Below are 19092 nucleotides of genomic sequence, written 5' to 3' on the forward strand. Positions count from 1 at the left end.
ATTTTATATGCTTACAAGACTTATGAAAGCAGCGCAGTTTTCGCATGGATTTCTTTTTCCACAGAAGCTATCTCCAGCTCCTTTTCTTTAGCAGTTCGACGGAAGCTGTTCGCCTTGACTAAGTAGGTGAGGTCGTTTTTCACTTCAGCTTCTTCCGAAAAACAGTCCGCGGATTCCAGCAGGCACTTGAGAGTTTGTTGAAGCTTTGACTTCCTCCCTTGCATCTTATCAAGCTCTTTCTCGAGCTCTTTTCTCTTTGAAGTTGCCTGCCGTGACAGTGCTCGTTTCTTTTGTTCGTCTAGGTATGCAGCATACCTATGCCGGGCTTGGTGCACTGACGCCTCCAACTCTTTTGAAATTGGAACGTTCAGCAGGCCGCCATGGTTTTTCACAGCCTTGCAGATAACTCGTTGAGAAATATACGACAGCTCTGCCAAATTCTCGACCGCAACCTGCTTATTGATGCTGAAGCTCGATAAGGGTCGCTTGTCTCCGGCCTCACCCAGTGACGATATTTATTTATTATTTATTTATTTAAGACATACTGCAGTCCGAAGACCAAGCAGGTGGGCAGGGATATTCGCTGTGCTCCAGCCACGCAGACTGAAACTTGCACTTTCCGCCTGGCATCCTGTCAAAGTAAAGTTGCAGGCATTGCACTCAGCACAAACGCAAACTTTCGCCGAGAAATGACGCGCGAGGCCGACGCATGGACAGAGTACCGACCGACCGTTGATATAACTTGCGTTGGATTGCATTGGATTTCTGGCTCCCAATTGTTGCCAGACGATGCAGGCGCTGCCGATTTCAAAACCGAAACTTGCTGCTGTTGCTCTTCTGTCAAGGCTACTTGTTTTCGCGGTCATTCCTCAGTAAACGCGTTTTTGAAATCAGTGGGACTTACGGAAATACGTCGTTCATTTGCTTTATTAAAACAAAGTCCACTGAATTTTCAAGGATTACAAGGAGCTCACTTATATTTAAGGAGTTTCAAGGGCCCTTGAATGAATGTTATCAAATTCAAGGATATTCAAGGATTTCAAGGGTCTGTGCGAACCCTGTTTTTTGATGCACTGCTTGGAGTCAATTTTACAGCCTGTTAAACTTTAGCGGCACCATTGTCAAGGAACCCTTTTGAGTGCCCATTTCAAACACCAAAGTTTAACAAGCTGTAAAAATTGTTTCAAGAGGTGCATCAAAAAACCAATTCTCTTAATGCACTCATCAGGGTTCATAGTACTGGAAAACATAAAGATTACAGTTTTATGGCAAACACTGTTTTGTCTATTGTCCCTCCAAAAATGGCTAATTATCTTTATTTATCTTGATAACTAATTGACTTACTCAGAAAATAATGGCATACTTGAAATCAGTGGGGAAAAAAGCAGCAAGACTGACAAGTTTTACAGAGCTTACTTAAAAATGAAAAGAAATTGTTTCAAGAGCCATGCCCCCCCATAAGCCCTAGTTTCTTTTTTATACATAGTTGAGCCGAATCTTCGACTCCGTTATCCTTTAACCTAATGCATTCGGATAAACCGTAGTGCTGGTTAGTACGTACTTGCTTCGCGTCCCCGTCAGGCACAGTTTAACAAGGTTTCACTGCATGTTCTTAGTTTTTATGTACCTTTGTTATATTTGCGTGACACAGCCCTCAAGTGCACAATAAAGGTCTTTTTCTACACATCTTTTTTCATATTAAAAATGTTTGTTTAGAGCAGCCTGCAATAGCTCACTCTGCTGCTTAATTAAGTAAGGTAGTATCCTGAAAAAAACTTAAAATTTATTCAGATATTTTCTACATTTGCAAAAAAAATTTAGGAACACCAATAGTATATATTTTGGGTGCTATGAGTCAACATTTTAAATTTTTGCAAAAAAATGTATAAGAGGACCTCAAAATGCACGTAGGTATCGACATCCGGCACGTTTTGAAGAGGCTGTGTGCCAAATTTCATTCAAATCGGACCATTGGAAGTACTCGAAATGTGTTGCACAAATTCAAACAGTGCTGGAAAGTGCAAATGAAAAAACTTGCTTTTGACCCATTTTAACAGTCCAGTACAAAAAAACACTTGAAAAAGGATTTTTTTATTATTTTCGCCCGTAATGCGAAACTGCAGGAAGTGCCACAAGCTAGAAGAAGGCTTAGTCTACCTCTCCGAGCAAACGGTGGGCGACGCCGACACTCTCGAGATACAGCAATCAAAAACTGCTGATGTGCGACAAAAGTAGCACTTTCTCGAGCCGCCGTGACTGAATGAAATAGATTTTTTTACTAACTTCTCATTCGAATTTCGCCTCGATCTTTTGCGAAGTTGCAGCTGAATAGACAAAGATAATTTTACAGGCAAAATCTCAAAACTGAAAACTTGTGCAAAAAAGTCGTTTTTTTCGAGGAGCTTCTCTCCTGATGTGAAAATTCCTCAATGCACGTACGTCTGCTTGCGCACGCGCTTTGATCGCGAGAGCCTGGCAATACTTGCTAACAACTTCTTCACTGCTATATCATATTTCTGTATCTTCGCTTTCTTTCTTTGCTTGTGGTGCAAATTACTCCAGCAGGCAGACTGGGACACGCCCCAACTTCCCTAGAATCGAGGTTGTGTGTGGCTGGTGCGCACCTGTCCTACTCGCGTGCCATCACGTTCAGGTGTCACTCAGCTTGCACTAATCTACGACTTTTACATTTCCGATTCACAGTTTTGTGAATTTTGTGACGGTCTAGCCCCTCGATATGCGGCACGAAGAAAGCAACAACAGCGACAGCGAAAACTTTAGTCCCACCAATGCCAACTTGCAAAGATATTGCAGTGGTAGCACATCAGGTTGCCACTGTGGACATGCGGGCAGAAATCCCATCGGATCATATCATACGTGTTTTGAAGTGCAGAGCACTTTAGGGGCTCGCCTTGCCGTCGTAGCTCGCTCACTGGACCCAAGTAGAGCCACACGACGTTCTGTCGTAGCGGCGTACCCACGAGGCTTCGAAAGCCAAGCAGTTTGTATAGTCATAAGCATTCGAAACTCGGAAACCGCTGGCGCTTGTCATACATCTCCGCGATGTTTAGCGCAAAGAAAACTGTAGGCACATTTTAGGCAAAATATACGTAATTAACCGGCAGCGCCCCCGTTCATTTAGTTAAGAACGCTCGTTGGGTTTGTTTTTACGATAGCAAGCGAAAAAAAATGGCAGTGCAATTCCGGCACGTGTGGGAGGAAAAGCAAGCACAAAAAGAACAGAACTCCCGCTGGCGCGGTTTCGGGCAGGGGGCGCGCAAGCACAGCGAAGGTGGGAAATTTGAATTGCATTGGGTGGTAGCAATGAGCGGATAACAGCACCACAGCCCATTATGGCGAATCACTGCTCTGCACTTCCGACAGCTTTCACATTGAGTGGAACGGCTTTAATTTTTCTTTTATTTAGTCTTCATAGCAGCGGCCATTTCCTTGACCGGACAATGACAGTTTTTCACAAGATCAGGCACTTAATGCTCTCGCCTTAAAAGCAAACTGTTTCTAGCAATGCTAAGGCACTACGACACTAAGGCACATCCGTAGCTAACACTTCTCTTGTGTCTCTACCTGCATCTTGTTCGAGATGCTCTCGGATTTCCTTCTCAGGTTCTCTGCTTTGGAGACGACGATGTCGCACTCTTTTCCCCACTTCCGATTGAAGCCGTAAGAGTCGTAGACTTCGTCACTGCCAAAAAAGAAAATTCAGGGTGTTTAAAGACATGACCAAACACATTGCAAAGGCTGGGCGTAGTACTGATAACTGTCACTGCTTGATTGGCTGAGAAGGTGAGTTTAAACAGTCGTCATTGCAGTCTTCATTAATGTGAGGGAGAGGTTAAGCATAATCAACTGTCACCACCGGCTTCATCAACGTGGGACAGGAAGTAGCGTTGCATGCAGGTCAGAAGGACAAACGTGAAGGCAAACTTTTAAAAAAGTCCAAGGACACCTAAGCATTTCTTATGAGTTGTGAATGTGAAACCGTTGAATGTCCAGTTGAATGCCTAAGATGTGACATTTTACGTTGCCGAGTTCGCAAAGATGGTTGGCACAGGTTCTAGCGCGTGCTATCGCGGTCGACTTTGGGAGAAATGTGAAAGGCTGCAGCCAAAACGATCTAGACCTGCCAGTCATGGAGATCTTTCAGAGGCAAGTTTGGAAATCCATGTGACGTGCAACAGCCGGGTCTCCGACAAGGGGGGAGGGGCCACCAGCTCTGCTGTTTCTCGAGCCTTGCACTACTAGTGCTAGCTACACCAACTTTTTTATTATGTACATTAATTTGAAATTTCACTGCCCAATTTGGCGAGTGTTGTATGGTGAGCGCAGTGCCAACACAAGCACTGCACCCCTCCAACTGCTCTGATACAATAGTCTTTGAGGAGCAGTCCTCAAAGTGCAAGCTTGAGTGCAAGTGCAAGTGCAAAGTGGAAGTGGACGTTTGCAAGTGCAACATACGCATGACTATTTTTTGCCTTTTCCCTGGCGTTTTTGCACGGTAATTTCCTGTCTTTAAAGTGTGCTCTTAAAAATTTGGTGGTTTTAATTGGCCGTCAAAGCGGCTGCAACGACATCACCCAACCTTAGGAAATCACCTTACAGTTTTAGGAAATCACCTTAAAGACCGACCCGCGAACTCTGTTTTCTGCAGGGAAAATAATCGTCTTAGCGACCTCCTCTTCAAAAGGTGGAGGGTATATGAAAAAAAGGTTCGACAAAGTGGAAAGTGCAAGCTGTACATCATGGCCATTGTCTTCATGGCCTTTACAGGGGCCATGAAGACAAATCACAAGTTTGGTTCATTCGAAAGGTTGCCTCATTAGAATCATACTGAAATTCGTCGGGGACCAGCGTGCTGCGTTTTGGTTCCTCTACCTTTCGGGGGACTACCAGCGTTCGGTTCCCCTATTCTAAAACTGACACGTTCCGCTGACCGGCCACGCAGCAACCCGGCACCAGCACCTCCGCGCAACGCGACGACCGGCGGCGGCTCCTTCGCTAGCTGCTGCCTGTGCACATTGCAGGCCGCTGCACACAGCTTGTTACCGCCTGCCCGAATGTAAAAACAAAGTCACACATGCGAAGAAGGGGATGACGGTGTGTCGAAAAACTGTGCCAGGAATTGTGACTAGCGCTGGTGGTCAAAGCGGCAAACCAATATCTGTACAATTTCCCTGCACCCGAGAAACAGAAGTCGGCCATGAGTCGTCAGGGGAGAACCCCTCTCTAAAGCTCGCTGCGAGTGAACTTGTTGCGTTTATACTTCCCTCAGGCTCTCATATTGTAAGGAAAGATTGTGTGAACCCTCCATTCACCAGAGGTCCTTCTGGCCCATATCTGAATGGAAACAGAATGACATCTTCAGGCCGAGCGGTCACCGCAGCGCCGGCACTTCCGAATATGGCGTCATCTGCAGCCGGCCAATCCTGAAAGGCAGCCAGTGCTCTGACCGCGCCGCCAGGAAGGGGTCGTTTATTTTGACGAAGAAAGATGGTTTGGGTGTATTTACACATAAAATAAATATGTTTTTTGGATTCAGTGTCAAGAAAACCATAAAGTAATGCCCCAACAAAATTTTTTTGAAAAGCTCTTCACCAGCCCTTTAAGTTAAGGGCACATTCTTTTTATATCAGTAAGAATGGTGGGGTAAACAGTGGAAGCCAAATAAACAGCGCTGCGAGATAACAGCAAAGTAGCACACGCTGCTGTGCATTTGCTGGTCACGCAATCACTTTCTGAGGTATAGCAGCTATGCACTGTTACCAAGAAGACTACAGTTCGCACTGCGCATAAATTTCGCATTAGGGAGTGTCGTAATCGACAGCTTTTTTGAAATTTTTTCTCGGGCCACGCTTTTTCTGGCCATGACAGTTTGGCCACTGCTTAGTAACCAAAAATTTTATTTGCTTTTGTAAAAAAGAACTAACCGAACAAAGATTTTTAATTAGAAGAACACCGTGTAATTTCCTTTTCCATAAGTTTTGCCTTAAATCTTCCCAAGGCTACAAGTAAGCAATGCTGACATGTACGAACTGAGACACCAGCGGTGGTAGTCTGGAAAGGTGTTGCACGTATACACTTCATCTTGACACATTATTATGGAGAGACATAGACGGCATTAGGTATTCTTTGAACCATGAGAAATGCAGATAAAAATTTCATTGAAGCTCACCAAAAGCCTGGGTCCCCAACCCAAGAATGCTACACATTAATACTACAACAGTACTTTTCTCACCCACCAGCGGCCTAGCTCCCCAATTAAATACTGATGCCACTTCTCACACATTACTACTCACCTTGAGAGGAAAGACTCCTGGATTTCTTTAGGCACAGTGGGGTCATGCATGGCCTCTTCCAAAAGCTGACTCACAATGGCCTGGACACCAGCATCGCCTGAATAAGCAGAAAAAGTGCGTTAATGGAGGCTTTCTGGTGCAGACATAAAGGTAGAAAAATGACGGGGGATGCTTAGAACTTTTCAAGAATGTGAAGGCAAAAGCCTAGTTAGTTGAACCTCGTGTTGATCAGCTATAAATTTTACATTGAACTTACATGTTGCTGTAGTAAGTGTTACTCAATACAGTTGAACTCCGTTATAAGAGGCATGGATGTAAGAGACAATTGGGTATAAGACACTAATGACTAACATGGGTGGCTGCCTTATCTTTCCCATTAATTTGATCTCTTTTATAACAGACATTGGATATAGAAGATAGTTGGTTATAAAGGACAAGTTATCCTTGAATTTTGGTCAATAGTCTTGTTTGTAAGAGACATTTTTGGTTGCAGTGCCACCACTCATTAACTGCCGTTGCATCCGTTGTGGAATCAAAGGGCACGACAAATGCCCACAATCGCTATTTATTACAACTTCAGCAAACACACAGTGGTTCATTCAGCTATAAGACGACAACGAGAAGCCCTGCCAATGAAAATGCAGCATACAGAAGTGGTTAAAGCTTACCATCACGCATTCAATCGCAACTCTGCATGTGGGCTTCTGCGCAAGCCAAGAATACCGGGAGTGCAAAGTGGGCTCTCCCAATCGCGTAGCTCCCAATCAGAAGCATCGCAGATGTTGAGTTCTGCTTGAGATGTTGAGCACACAACGGAAGAAGCTGTGCCCTCAGGCTATTCATCAGGCTTGCACACTTAACATCTGTGATGCTTCTTCTTTCACATGCAGCGCAGAAGAGAAATCACAAAGAAGCTGTTGTAGAAAACAGTGTGAATACAACCACGAAGTGAACAGAAAGGCTGAAAACCACTTTTATAAATTGTGGTGGCAAAACATGAATTACAATAAACCTCTTGCAACAAGCTGTAGCGTCCTTTTGTGCTTATTTTAGTCATAGGGTGCCTAAATTGAGCTAGAGGATGACCAGTAGGTGAAAACATGGTTCCCTGCTTATAAGAGACATCTCATATAAGAGACAGAAACTGCTCCCCGGTACATGTCTCTTATGAAGGGGCTCAACTGTATACATATTTTCGACACTCCCCATAAGCCCTAAGTATAAAAAACTAGTCCACGGGGCCGGCCCCCCTTTGCTCGGCACAAACAAGTTGACTAGCCTGTCATCTGTTGGCAGAGAGTTGATGTAGCACTCAAGAGCTTTCGGCTGCTGCCGTATGACAAGACAATAAATGTGAGATGAGACTGGGCATGAGACAGCTTATTGAGCACAGAGCATAAACAGAAGAGGCCACTAATATAAATAGGGTATGGTTTACCTTCTTGAGGGCTGTTTAGCTCTTTGAGCAGAAAGAGAAGCTTGCTTTGCGTCTGGTAGTGCCTGGCCTCAGCATTTGAGCATTTGCTGTGAGGCACATGAACAAACCAACAAAAATAAATAAACAGACACTGAACATGAAAATTCGCAGCTTTGAAATGACAATCAAGCCAACAGCAAACTGGCTGCAGTGAAATTCTCTTAATGGTGTATAACTGAGTGCTGAACGCTATTAAGAAGAATGATCACTAGAAACTAGCAGAAAACGTGCCTACTATGCAAGCGATCTGCTCTTTTATTTACAGCGAAAATATTTATCATTAAGAGTGCTTATTAAACTCATATCCAGGGATTTAAGAGCAACAAGAACATGCAAGCACATACCATTCATAAATCTTCTATACAAATGTGTCCGTCTCCACGTCTTACATGCTTCATAACACCTCAAAACAAGACTACCCTGCATTAAAAAGCATCTTGTTCTTGTACAGCACAGAAGTGGATATTCTTTTCTTTTTCGCTTCTCGAAGGCATAAACATTAGTTTTTACATTCAAGTATTATTGGATCGTTTACAGGCATCACTGGGCTGCAGAAAAAATATGACTCTCCTGTGGCTTTGTGCCTTGCTAGCTGGACAGCTTTTTCAGGGCCCAAAATATCAATGGCCGAGAACTGCGCAGAACGGGAGGCGAGAGTGGATGGGGAGGCTTACATGATGAGCTGCCTCTCCCTCTCCTCAGAGTTCCACCGGAGGTCGTTCAGTTCGAGGATTTCTTTGTTGAGGAACTTGTTCTGCACATGGAATGCTGCAACTGCGTCCTGGGTGAACATCAAAAGGCTTGGTTTCAACAAAAACGGTATCACACAAACTACAAATAGAACCAGAGCTGCTGGTCATATGCTCACTAATTGGAGTACAAAAGCAGTACAGTTGAACCTCGTTACAACGAAAACTGATATAGCGAATTATCGGCTATAGCGAACTAAATACGAACTTTGGTTGCTCACGCTTCCTTTCAATGACACTTATTATTTTATAACGAAAGCGAGACTGTGAGAGCCACATGCACTATCGAATGTAATGAAGAAATATTTGACCAGTAGGCTGAGAAGCTGTAATGAAAAATTGCGCTAACAGGACGGGACTGAGGGAAGGAAACACAAAACAGCGCAGATGCGCTGTTTTGTGTTTCCTTCCCTCAGTCCCGTCCTGTTAGCGCAATTTTTCATTATGTCAAGAGACCAACTAGCCCCCCAGATAGCTTTGCTGAGAAGCTACTTGGGAAAACTCCTGATGTCCAAAACTGCTGAAGTAGAAAAGGCCTCCTTGTTCATGGACACTGTGGAAAACGTCATCCTGCTTGGTGCTGTGAACAGCCACCAGACAAAAATCACGTCCTTCCTCGAAAAAATAGGAACGCAGGCCTAATTTGTCAAATTAACTTTGTTCTGTTGTAATTTCCTGTTTTATGTTCTGGTTCACTGAGCTTGAAATGCCACGAGGAGAAAAGCGTTACCTTGTTTATAGTAGGTTCGAAGATTAAAATAATCTGTTTTTGTATCGAGGATTTCTGAGAGAGCCAGATTACCGATTGGTTTAAATCGCTTTTTAGCTCTACCGTTACAACGAATATCGGATATAACGAACTAAATTACTGTCCCGATACTACTTTGTTATAATGGGGTTCGACTGTACAATCGCCCTTCGACTGCCCTCGCATGGGTAATGAAAAAAAAAATGCAGGAATGAAGAGAGGTTGCTTGTGTAGATGCAGCAAAGAAATCTCGTCGTGCTCTAAAAATGGTTGATTGGTTTTTCTAACCAGGACGTCTTGGAAAACTAGAACTTTCAGTACACGAACCTTTTAGTAGAAATGGTTCCCATACTACTGCTACCTTTATGCACAACGATTCTACAGTAAACCCTTATTTCCAGCAGCAGGAAAGGACGGCAGCATGAACAAGACAGGACCTGGAAGAGACACAATCACACAACGGTGCCCTTGCGTGTCCGTCTTCATATCTCTTTTTGGTCCCGTCTTGTTCGTGCTGCAATTTTTTCCATGTCAATATGGATCTACCGTATTTTCGCGTGTATTACCTGCACCCAAAATGTGGAAATTTCAGTGGCAAAGGCGGGGTACGGATAATACGCGGGGGGTTTTTTTGTAGTGCAGCTTCACGGCAATGCGCGCTGTGCCGTGAAGCTCCTACGCAGTAACACTGACTAAGCCTTCCATGGCCGCGATTGCGCAAAACATGCAAGTGGATGGCCGAGGCATAGAGGGCGATTCAAGGCGTGATAGTGCAAAAAGGCTTCAAAAAATGCTGCATCACAAACAACATGGATGGAACCAAAGATGACCTTGTGTACGACAGTCAGGACTGCGGCTCAAGTGATAGCTCTAGCAAGAGCAGTGACTATGAGGGAATTGTGACTTTTGCCTTGCAGTCAGTGTATTCTGCTTGCTAAATATACGATTTTTCTGTGTGCTTTTTCTGTCTACCTAGTATGTGACGTGTTTCTTGAGCAGTAGCTTTGGTGCAGCCTTTCCTGTATCAAATGTGCGGGCAATACGTGAGGATTTTTTTTTCTTTCCCGCACGGCTGAAAGTGGGGTGCAGATTATATGCAGGGGCGGGTTATATGCGGGAAAATACGGTAGCTTGCGCCAAAGCACTTTAACATGATTATTAAGCATGATTAACAAAGCCAAAGCATGATTAATATTCTTCAACCAATTTATCAGCTTCAAGTCTAGAGTCCGCAGGATCAGGTTCGGTTTTATCGAACAATTTACGCATTTTGTTTTCTCTAATGAGAAAAGCACACTCAAGTGTCATTCCTTTCAAACCATCCTCCTTGCCAATTTGGTGAGCACTGACTTTGCTGACACCCCAACAAGCCCTCAGGATGAAATTTAGCAGAATGTGAATGCAGTAAACCTGTAAACAGTGTGCATAAACAAAAAAAAAAGAAAGTTGATGTTCGGAAACAGGCAAGATTTAAAACCTGTAGGACATTGACAGCATCAAACCACATTGGTAGCCGCTGTGATGTCACTGTGGGAGTCGGAACAGCGGCCACAAGAGGTGCACATTGTTTGTTTTCTCTCCACCTAAGGTTCGCAAGCAAAAGCTGTGGATCTATCCTTCCGTCACAAACTAAAATAAGGAGTTTTATGTGTTAACAAACACAGTGCAGCCAGAAGCAAAGGCTCAACCCATTCACTGCCCTAACCCTTTTAATTAAGACATCAAGGTTACTCCTCTAACAGTGACAAGGTTCACAGAAACGCAGCTTGCCGCAGCCTAAGAATGCATGCTCGATCCCAGCCATGGCAGCTGTTTTTCGAACAGGCTAGAAAATAAAAAAAAACTGAACTCCGACGTCCTGAGATTTCATCGCATTTTAAGGATCCCTATATGGTCAAAATTTATCCGGAGTACTCAACAGAGGAACGATTTGTAACCAATGTGTAGCTTCAGCATGTTGATCCCCGAAACTTGAAAAACTATTAATGTTTCTATTAATTAAACTGTCAAATTAAACTATTAATAGTTTAATTAATTAAACTATTAAAACTTTTAGCATTTCTATGTGAACCCAGTGAGCAAACCCATCTGTACAAGTGTACTGTATTTTTGCAACACATAGAAACACAACACCAATGCCTTCATACTTTGATACAGGACGCCTTAGTGTCACTAAGTAAGGTTATTTTAGTGACTCAAGGGCACCTTATATTGCCCCTAAACTATGTCTTGCAAGCAATGCGCATGTGTATAGCAGTAAAGCCAACTTTAGAAGTCCCGGGCCATCTCCACTAACGTGAAGCCTGGTGAGGGGCGAAGCATGCAGTGTATAAGTGTATTCTTGGTGCCTTGGCATTTTTGCCAATGGTGATGAAACCGTTGGGGGGGGGGTATGGGCATACAGCTTTGCTGCAAAAGTCTGTGGTCTTTGAAGCACGAAGCTCTCAACCATGGGGCGTTAACGAGTGTCCCGGTGTTTTTTTAGCATGCGTTAAATTCTAGCACGATGCGTAAACGAGCTTAGGGATTTATACACACACCCCTAACACCCCCCCAACACCCCCCCCAGAAGGACTTCGACACCCCCCCCAAAAAGATTCCACAACCACAAGCACCCTGCCTAGGGATTTATACAACAACCACCCAAACATCCCACCGACACCCCTCCAAAATCGAAATTCTGCATAAACCCCTGAACGAGCTTCCTGGTGTTTTAATGCCGTGACTACATGAGACAAACAACGATTACGATGACGACGACAGGAGATGTTAAAGGAGCCATGAAGACAAAACACAAGTTTGGTTCATTCAAAAGATTGCCTCGTTAGAATAATACTGACACCACTTTTAACACACACTTCGCTCAAATAAGCTATATAATTAGGAAAAAAACGAAAGGCCACGCGACCGACCCACTCATTTTCCGCAACAAAACCTATGATGTCATACCAGCCAGCTCTGCGATTGGTGGAGGCCGGCAAAAGAAAGCGCAAATTGAGCAGAGCTTATCAGCTTGCCAAAAGGGCAATTTGCACTTAAATTTAGGCCACATTCTTCTTAAAGCAGTAAGAATTGTGGGACCGACAGTGTAAGTTACGAAAGCACACTGAAACATAGAAGTACCGATGCATACTGCTCTTGGTACTGCGCGAACTATGCTTGGTTTAGCTGCACAGGACTGCGGGGCTTTGGGGTTGTCTCAGATGGCACTGGCTGATTGACGCAAGCAATGGTGTCTTACATGACCACAATTGTCGAGCGAGCACTCTGTCTCACGAAACGATTATTTTCTCCCTGAACAAAAACAAGCCAGGTTCAAATACGGTAAAAAAAAAAAAAAAAGAAACAGGCAGAAAACAGCTGCCACGGTATGGTGGCACCATCTAGGTTCACTAACGGTAATCAAGGCTTCCCAATCGGCTGCAGAGCAGTCGGTTCCCGTAATGTCATTGCAGACAATGAAAACGCACAATTTAGCGGGAAAATCAAAATTTTAACGTAAGTTGATTGATTTCTCAGTGAATAAAACATCGTTTGCATCTGGACACTATAAATCGTTTGCTGGGGACACTATAAAACACGAAATCTTTCGAATAAAACAAACTTGCATTTTGTCTTCATGGCTCCTAAGTAGTCTTGCCCCTAAGTAGTTTTGCCCCTAAGTAGTTTTGCCCCTAAAAATACTCTGTGTACGGTGCTTTATAAAGACAGATACATGGGGTCATATCGCGCTGAACTTGACTCGCAGCACGCACGCAGCAGTCAAAGCAGCTCCCAGGGCGCTCGTGGCACCCCACAGCGAGGCATCCAAAAACAAAAGAAAAAGAGAAAGGACGTGAGCTCTTCCGATGATCACCAGCACCCCCTGGTGGAATCTTATGGCTTAAGATCTGCCAAATGCACAGCACTCACATGTGCCTGATGTAGCAATTTCAGCGAGTGTTTCAGAGACCATTTAAGTATTGTTGCACACCCGTTGAAGCAACAGTTCCTTATTGCGTTTGCTTTGGGTTTGTGCAGTGTTTGTTGTAATCAAACGTGCCTTTTCTGGCTTGGTTTATTTCGCCACTGTAGCCACACTGCTGGATTTAGGTGGTTTAAGGTCCTTCGAGGAATGAAAAAGGAATATAGCAGATCCGAAGTTCTTTGCACAATAATAGCAAGAAAACCACCACACGTTACACTTCTCCAGCAGCCATACTATTGCTGAATTGAGCTATATCAGCCAATGAGCTATTTATGTATATATATACGCTGTGCCAAACTGAGCTAAATCGCACACATTCGAACACTGCACACTCGTCAAGTCGGCTAGAAGTGGAACCCATGGGGGATGCTGGTGATTACCGGAGAAGCTCACCTCCTCTCTTTCTAGTTCTTGAATTCCTCGCTCTGTGGTGCAACAAGCGCTGCCAGAGTACCCAGAAGCCCCTCAGGCCACCGCTCACATTTTGCATTATTAAATTGGTACTGAGCATGACAGTACCAATTTAATAATAGGTCCCCCCACTGGTGTACTTTAACATAAAACTCCCTATACTTACGCTAGATTGAGTGATTGATTGTAGGGTTTATTTAACGCGCTGACGCAACGCAGGAGATGAGGCTCGCCGTAGTGGAGGGCTCCGAATTAATTTTGGCCACCCGGGGATCTTTAACGTGAGCCGAAATCTTGAACACACCGGCATTTTTTCTTTTCGCTTCCATCAGAAAAGCGGCCGCCGCAGCCGGGAATCGAACCTGCGACCTCGTGCTCAGCAACGCCTTAGCCATTGAGCCACCGCGGTGGGTTACTTACGCTAGAAGAATGTCTTCCCAGCAATACCTTGTGTATAGTAGTGAAGACTACTTTAAGGGGTTTTGTATAAAGTGTTTCTTAGGGATACATGGGGTCACACAGAGGTATGTAATAAAAGGTCCCTGTGCTACCATATTTCAAACAGTGTGCGTGCGTGCATGCGTGCGTGCGTGTGTGTGTGTGTGTGTGTGTGTGTGTTTATTGGAAAGAGAAGATCCACCAACAGGCGTAAATTGTCTCGCCTAGGTGCTGGGGACTGGGGCTGGGGACATGGCTCTTTTTGGAAATATAATGGGTCCTATGAAGGTGTTAAACAAACTGAAATGGCCATGGACATGGTGCAGCTTGTGCCACTGCGGCCGCACGCCGAAGAAAAAAAATAACACCAGCGTGTGTCGTCTGCTTCGTTTCAACCCGATTCTCAACGGTGGTGTCAACAGAGTTGTTATTAATCGCACTCACATTGGAGTCGAGGCATTACTTCGCGTTCGGTGGGCTAGAGCTAGGAATGTCCAACCCATATCATGTGCCTAGCGCGGACAAGTACCGCCATCCCGTGGAGCCTGACGTAACCAGTGACGGCACATTCACATGGTTGCCTGCATGCGTGCCTCGCCAGTGAATACAGGCTATAAGACAGCATATATGGTGCCTGCAAACTGCCTTCCCAGCAATGTAGTAAAGCCCCCTTTGTTAGGAAGGAGTTCCTGAGATTCATTTGCAAGCGCATCTCACCTTGAGTTGCTCAATCTCCTGGGCCATCTTGGCCTCCTCGGCCTGCTCCGAGCTCTTGACGGCGGCCATCTCCTCCTTCTTCTCCTCCTCGATGTCGTGCAGCTCGTTGGTGAGAGACATGAGCAGCCGGTCCTTCTCCTTCAGAACCTCCTGGTACAGCGAGCTCTGGTCCTTCAGCTCGTCCAACTCCCGCTCCACCGAGCTGCGGAAAAAAAAAAAATTATGCAGCAAACCCTTGTCACATTGTCGCAAACATGCCTTGTTTAGATTTTACCTGCCACAGTGGCTAAGGCGTTGTGCTGCTTAGCCCAAACACACGGGTTCGATCGCGGCCGCAGCGGCTGCTTTTCAGACGGAAGCGAAAAGCGAAAATGGTTGCGTGTCAAGATTCGGGTGGACGTTAAAGGAGCCATGCAGACAAAAGACAAGTTTCGCTTATTCGAAAGGTTGCCCCGTTAGAATCATACTGACACCACTTTTAATGCACACTTCACTCAAATAACCTATATAATGAGGAAAAAAGGAAATGGCCATGCGACCCACTAGCTCATTTCCTGCGACACAACCTATGATGTCATATGCCCAGCTGTGCGATTGGCTGAGGCTGGCAAAAGCAAACGAAAACTAAGCAGGGCTTATAAGCTTGCCGAACAAGCTATTTGCGCCTAAATATAATGCATGTTCACTATACAGCAGTAAGAATGTTGCGGTAAACAATGAAAGTTACAAAAATAGACATTAACATAGAAGTACCCATGCGCACTGCTGTTGGTACTGGGCACACTATGCTTGTTTTAGCTACACAGCACTCCACTGCTTCGGAGTTGTCTCACACGACACTGGCCGATTGGCGTAAGCGACGTTGTTTTACGTGACCCTGTTTGTCGAGGATACCCCATGTTTTACGAAACAATTACTCTCTACCGTAACAAAAACAAGCCAGGTGCAAATACGGTAAAAAAAAAAAGCAACGGCAGCCATGGCTGAGTATGGTAGCGCCATCTGGAAGGACTGACGACCAGCAAAACTGCAGAGCCATATGACTTTCATTTTGATACGCGCCGTTATGACTTCATTGCAGACATCACGAAAACCCACGGTATGGTGGGAGAATCAAAATTTTAACCTAAATTGAATAATTTCTCAGTGATTGCGGCGGCATTTGCTGCTGGACAAATGATGGGGGCACTATAAAACACGAAATCTTTCGAATAAAACAAACTTGTATTTTGTCAGCATGGCCCCTTTAAAGATCCACAAGTGTTCAAAATTAATTTGTAGCCCTCCACTATGGACAGCCTAGTAGCCCATGTGTAGCTTCGGCGAGTTAAACCCCATGTGTCAAGTCTCGATGCCGTTTATTGCAGGAACCAGAAAGAGTCCAGCCACTGGCTGCGGCTAAAACATGGCGTCGGGTCAGCTGCACACTCTGGTGCGCCGGGACTTCGTCTTCGTCTTCTACCATTCCGTGGGCACGTGCACCCTAGCCCGGTACATAGCGTACCGATATGTAGCACTCCACGAAAATGTGAAAGAAGTGGGATTTCTGATCGTCTGCTGGTTCGTTTGGCTCCTTCCTAGGTGCATTTTCTCATCGTCTGCTGCACCATTTGGCTCGTTCCTTTCGTGAATCCTAAACGTGCGTTTCGCTCTGCATACCCCAGGTGGCGCCGTCGTTCCAAGATCAACTTGCGCTGGCTCGCACGTCCAAATCAGCCACCCTTTTCCCATAGGCGAAAATCGTTTTTATTTATTTTCAGAATAAGCAGGTAAGTGCCGTCGTTGTTCCCGGTGTCAAACAAAATAGACCACAAAATTCGACCTTCATGTGAAGTTTGAGCGCAAATAAAGCAGCGGTTCACTCAGGAAAAATTTTTAGTGTTCCAATTATCGTCGCGCCATCCTGTATATTGATTGTTTTGCTAGCTTAGGAACTGTTGAAGTATGTGTTGGAGCTACGGAGCATAGGTCTAACATTTCACTGTGGGGTCTTTTGTCATAACCTGTTACTTGCAGCTTGAAGAGAAATTGGTATGACAAGTACTTTTTCCAAAGGGTTACCGGATGACAAGGTTAGACCTCAAATTGCGAAGTTAAGCCTAATGTCGGGCCATCGTGCACTTGCGTTGCCCCATCCCTGTTCTGCGTCTCAACCTATGTGCAAGCAAGTTAAAAAATGGAAAATACGGGAGCCTTCAGACATTCTCACGTCCCTTTCGCAGATAGGCCACTTCATGTAAAAAGAGAACAGAATACCAAGCTGAATTCTCAGCTATACCTGTGACAAACATTTAATTTAAACTAATAGCCACTTCTTTGCCTTACTAATGTCTACTCATGCCTGCCGTACTGATGTTTACTCTTTTGGCTTCCCATAGCAAAAAATGCTTGATAACACTTCCTAATGATGATACGCTGTTTATAAAACAAATATTTCAATATGGCACCAAGGTGACATCAACGAGAGCAGTGTTTAAATATTTGCCAGAGCATCCAAGCTACTCTGCACACACTTCGATGTTTAACGCAATAATATTCGCCAAAATGGATTAGCCATGGTGACTCACTGGCTGAAGCGGTACCATACCAAGCATGACAACGCAAGATAGAATTCCATCCTCAGTGGCTCTTACTTCCGGTTGAGGCAAAACACAAAAACAAAGGCAAACGAACTTTCCACCTAGCTAAGCTAGACACAAAACACAAAAAGCAGAAAGGCAAACGAACTTTCCACACAGCAAAGCCATCATTGGACATTCTGCATTAATTCATAGCCGTTCACTACAGTGCACTCCATAGCCGACATGAAGGTGTGGAGTACAATACTTTGATTTTCGTATTCAGCAGTCATGTGAGCACCCACGAAAAGGAATCTGGGTACACATACCTTCGCCTATGTTGCGTGCTTTCAAGCTGAAGTTTGCACATGTAGAGTTCATTTCTGAGTTCGAGAAGAAGCTTGTCTTTTTCGTGGAGCATCCTGGTGTAGTGTTCATTGCTTGAATCAGCATACAGCTCGACGCTGTAAAATACAGAAAGGAAGAAACTCGCTACTGCTGACATTCAGTCACAGAAGACAAGAGGAAGAGCGGATATTTGTAGATACCCAATCAACCTCACAACCATTTCAGACACAGTGTGGTGACATACGTAGCTATTTTCGTTATTGCCATTCTATTTATGCTAAATCATTAACACAAGAGTACCGTATTTTCACGCGTATAACCCGCACCAAAAATGCGAAAATTTCAGTGGCAAAGTAGGGGTGCGAATAATGCGCGAGGTATTTCCTTTAGTGCAACTTCGCGGCAATGCGCGTTGTGTCGTGAAGCTCTTACGCAGTAGCACTGACTAAGCCTTCCACAGCTCTAGCGAGAGCAGTGACACCGAGTGAATTGTGGCTTTCGCCTCGCAGTCAGTGTATTCTACTTGCTAAATATACGCTTGTTCTGTCTACAAAGTATGTGATGTGTTGCTTGAGCAGTAGCTTTGGTGCAGCCTTTCCTGTATCAAATGTGCCGGCAATACACGAGGATTTTTTTTTCTTTTCCGCACGGCTGAAAGTTGGGGTGCGGATTATATGCAGGGGCGGGTTATACGTGTGAAAATAAGGTACGTTCTTATAGCATAACTATGCCGCATTTACTCGGGTCACCGAAACTAGCACAACGCCAAGTAGCTATGCAATGCAAATAACTCTATAGCACTGAATTTGGAATTGTTTTTTCTCTTCTCACGATCGATACCAACCTTTAAAAAACAAAGTCCATCAAAGATGGAAGCCCGTCATCATTTCTTCCTAAAGTAAATAAAAAGCTCTAAATCATAGCATATATCTAACTTTCCTGTACACACTAGTAGCCCGTGGGGGTTTGTTTGCTGGACGCGAGGAAGTATAAAGAGTGAGGGGTGGTCAGCTTCCTCCGATTCCACCAAAAACTTGCAAGACGAGGCTGTCTTCGAATCAGACACCGTAAAAAAGCAGGAGTCCATCCCCACATCTTGCAACCAGAGTTCCCGTTTGCGTGAACATCTCCTTATCCTGGGTACCAAGCCTGACCGAGTGTTGTATCTTTTCTTTACTCATTTTTCGTCAGGGTGCGGATAGAATTCATCTTCCGTCTCCATAGCTAATTAGCCAGTGTTGTTTTTGTATTCGTTAGTTAATTAATAAACGTGTTTGTAGAGTCCTCACTTCCTTTTACGCCCGAACTCACCGTGGCCACTGAGCAATACACAAAGTGTCGGGGTTTCAGTCTTTCCCCATAAGA

At 44.6% G+C, this 19092-nt stretch overlaps 1 protein-coding gene across 1 annotated transcript in view; it reads right to left on the reverse strand.

The window, feature by feature from the left end:
* Positions 1-19092, reverse strand: part of LOC144163209 (TBC1 domain family member 2B-like) — a 155924-nt gene that overhangs the window by 121141 nt on the left and 15691 nt on the right. The window contains exons 6-11 of the mRNA XM_077694067.1: positions 17709-17843; positions 14822-15023; positions 8466-8572; positions 7753-7838; positions 6315-6411; positions 3586-3703 (exon numbers count right to left, since the gene is read on the reverse strand). Coding sequence (XP_077550193.1) covers positions 3586-3703; positions 6315-6411; positions 7753-7838; positions 8466-8572; positions 14822-15023; positions 17709-17843 — 745 coding nt within the window. The remainder of the gene's footprint in view (positions 1-3585; positions 3704-6314; positions 6412-7752; positions 7839-8465; positions 8573-14821; positions 15024-17708; positions 17844-19092) is intronic.

This window comes from Haemaphysalis longicornis, unplaced genomic scaffold (assembly GCF_048455015.1).
Source record: "Haemaphysalis longicornis isolate Haplotype H1 unplaced genomic scaffold, Haemaphysalis longicornis Haplotype H1 scaffold_12, whole genome shotgun sequence".
Lineage (NCBI taxonomy): Eukaryota > Metazoa > Arthropoda > Arachnida > Ixodida > Ixodidae > Haemaphysalis > Haemaphysalis longicornis.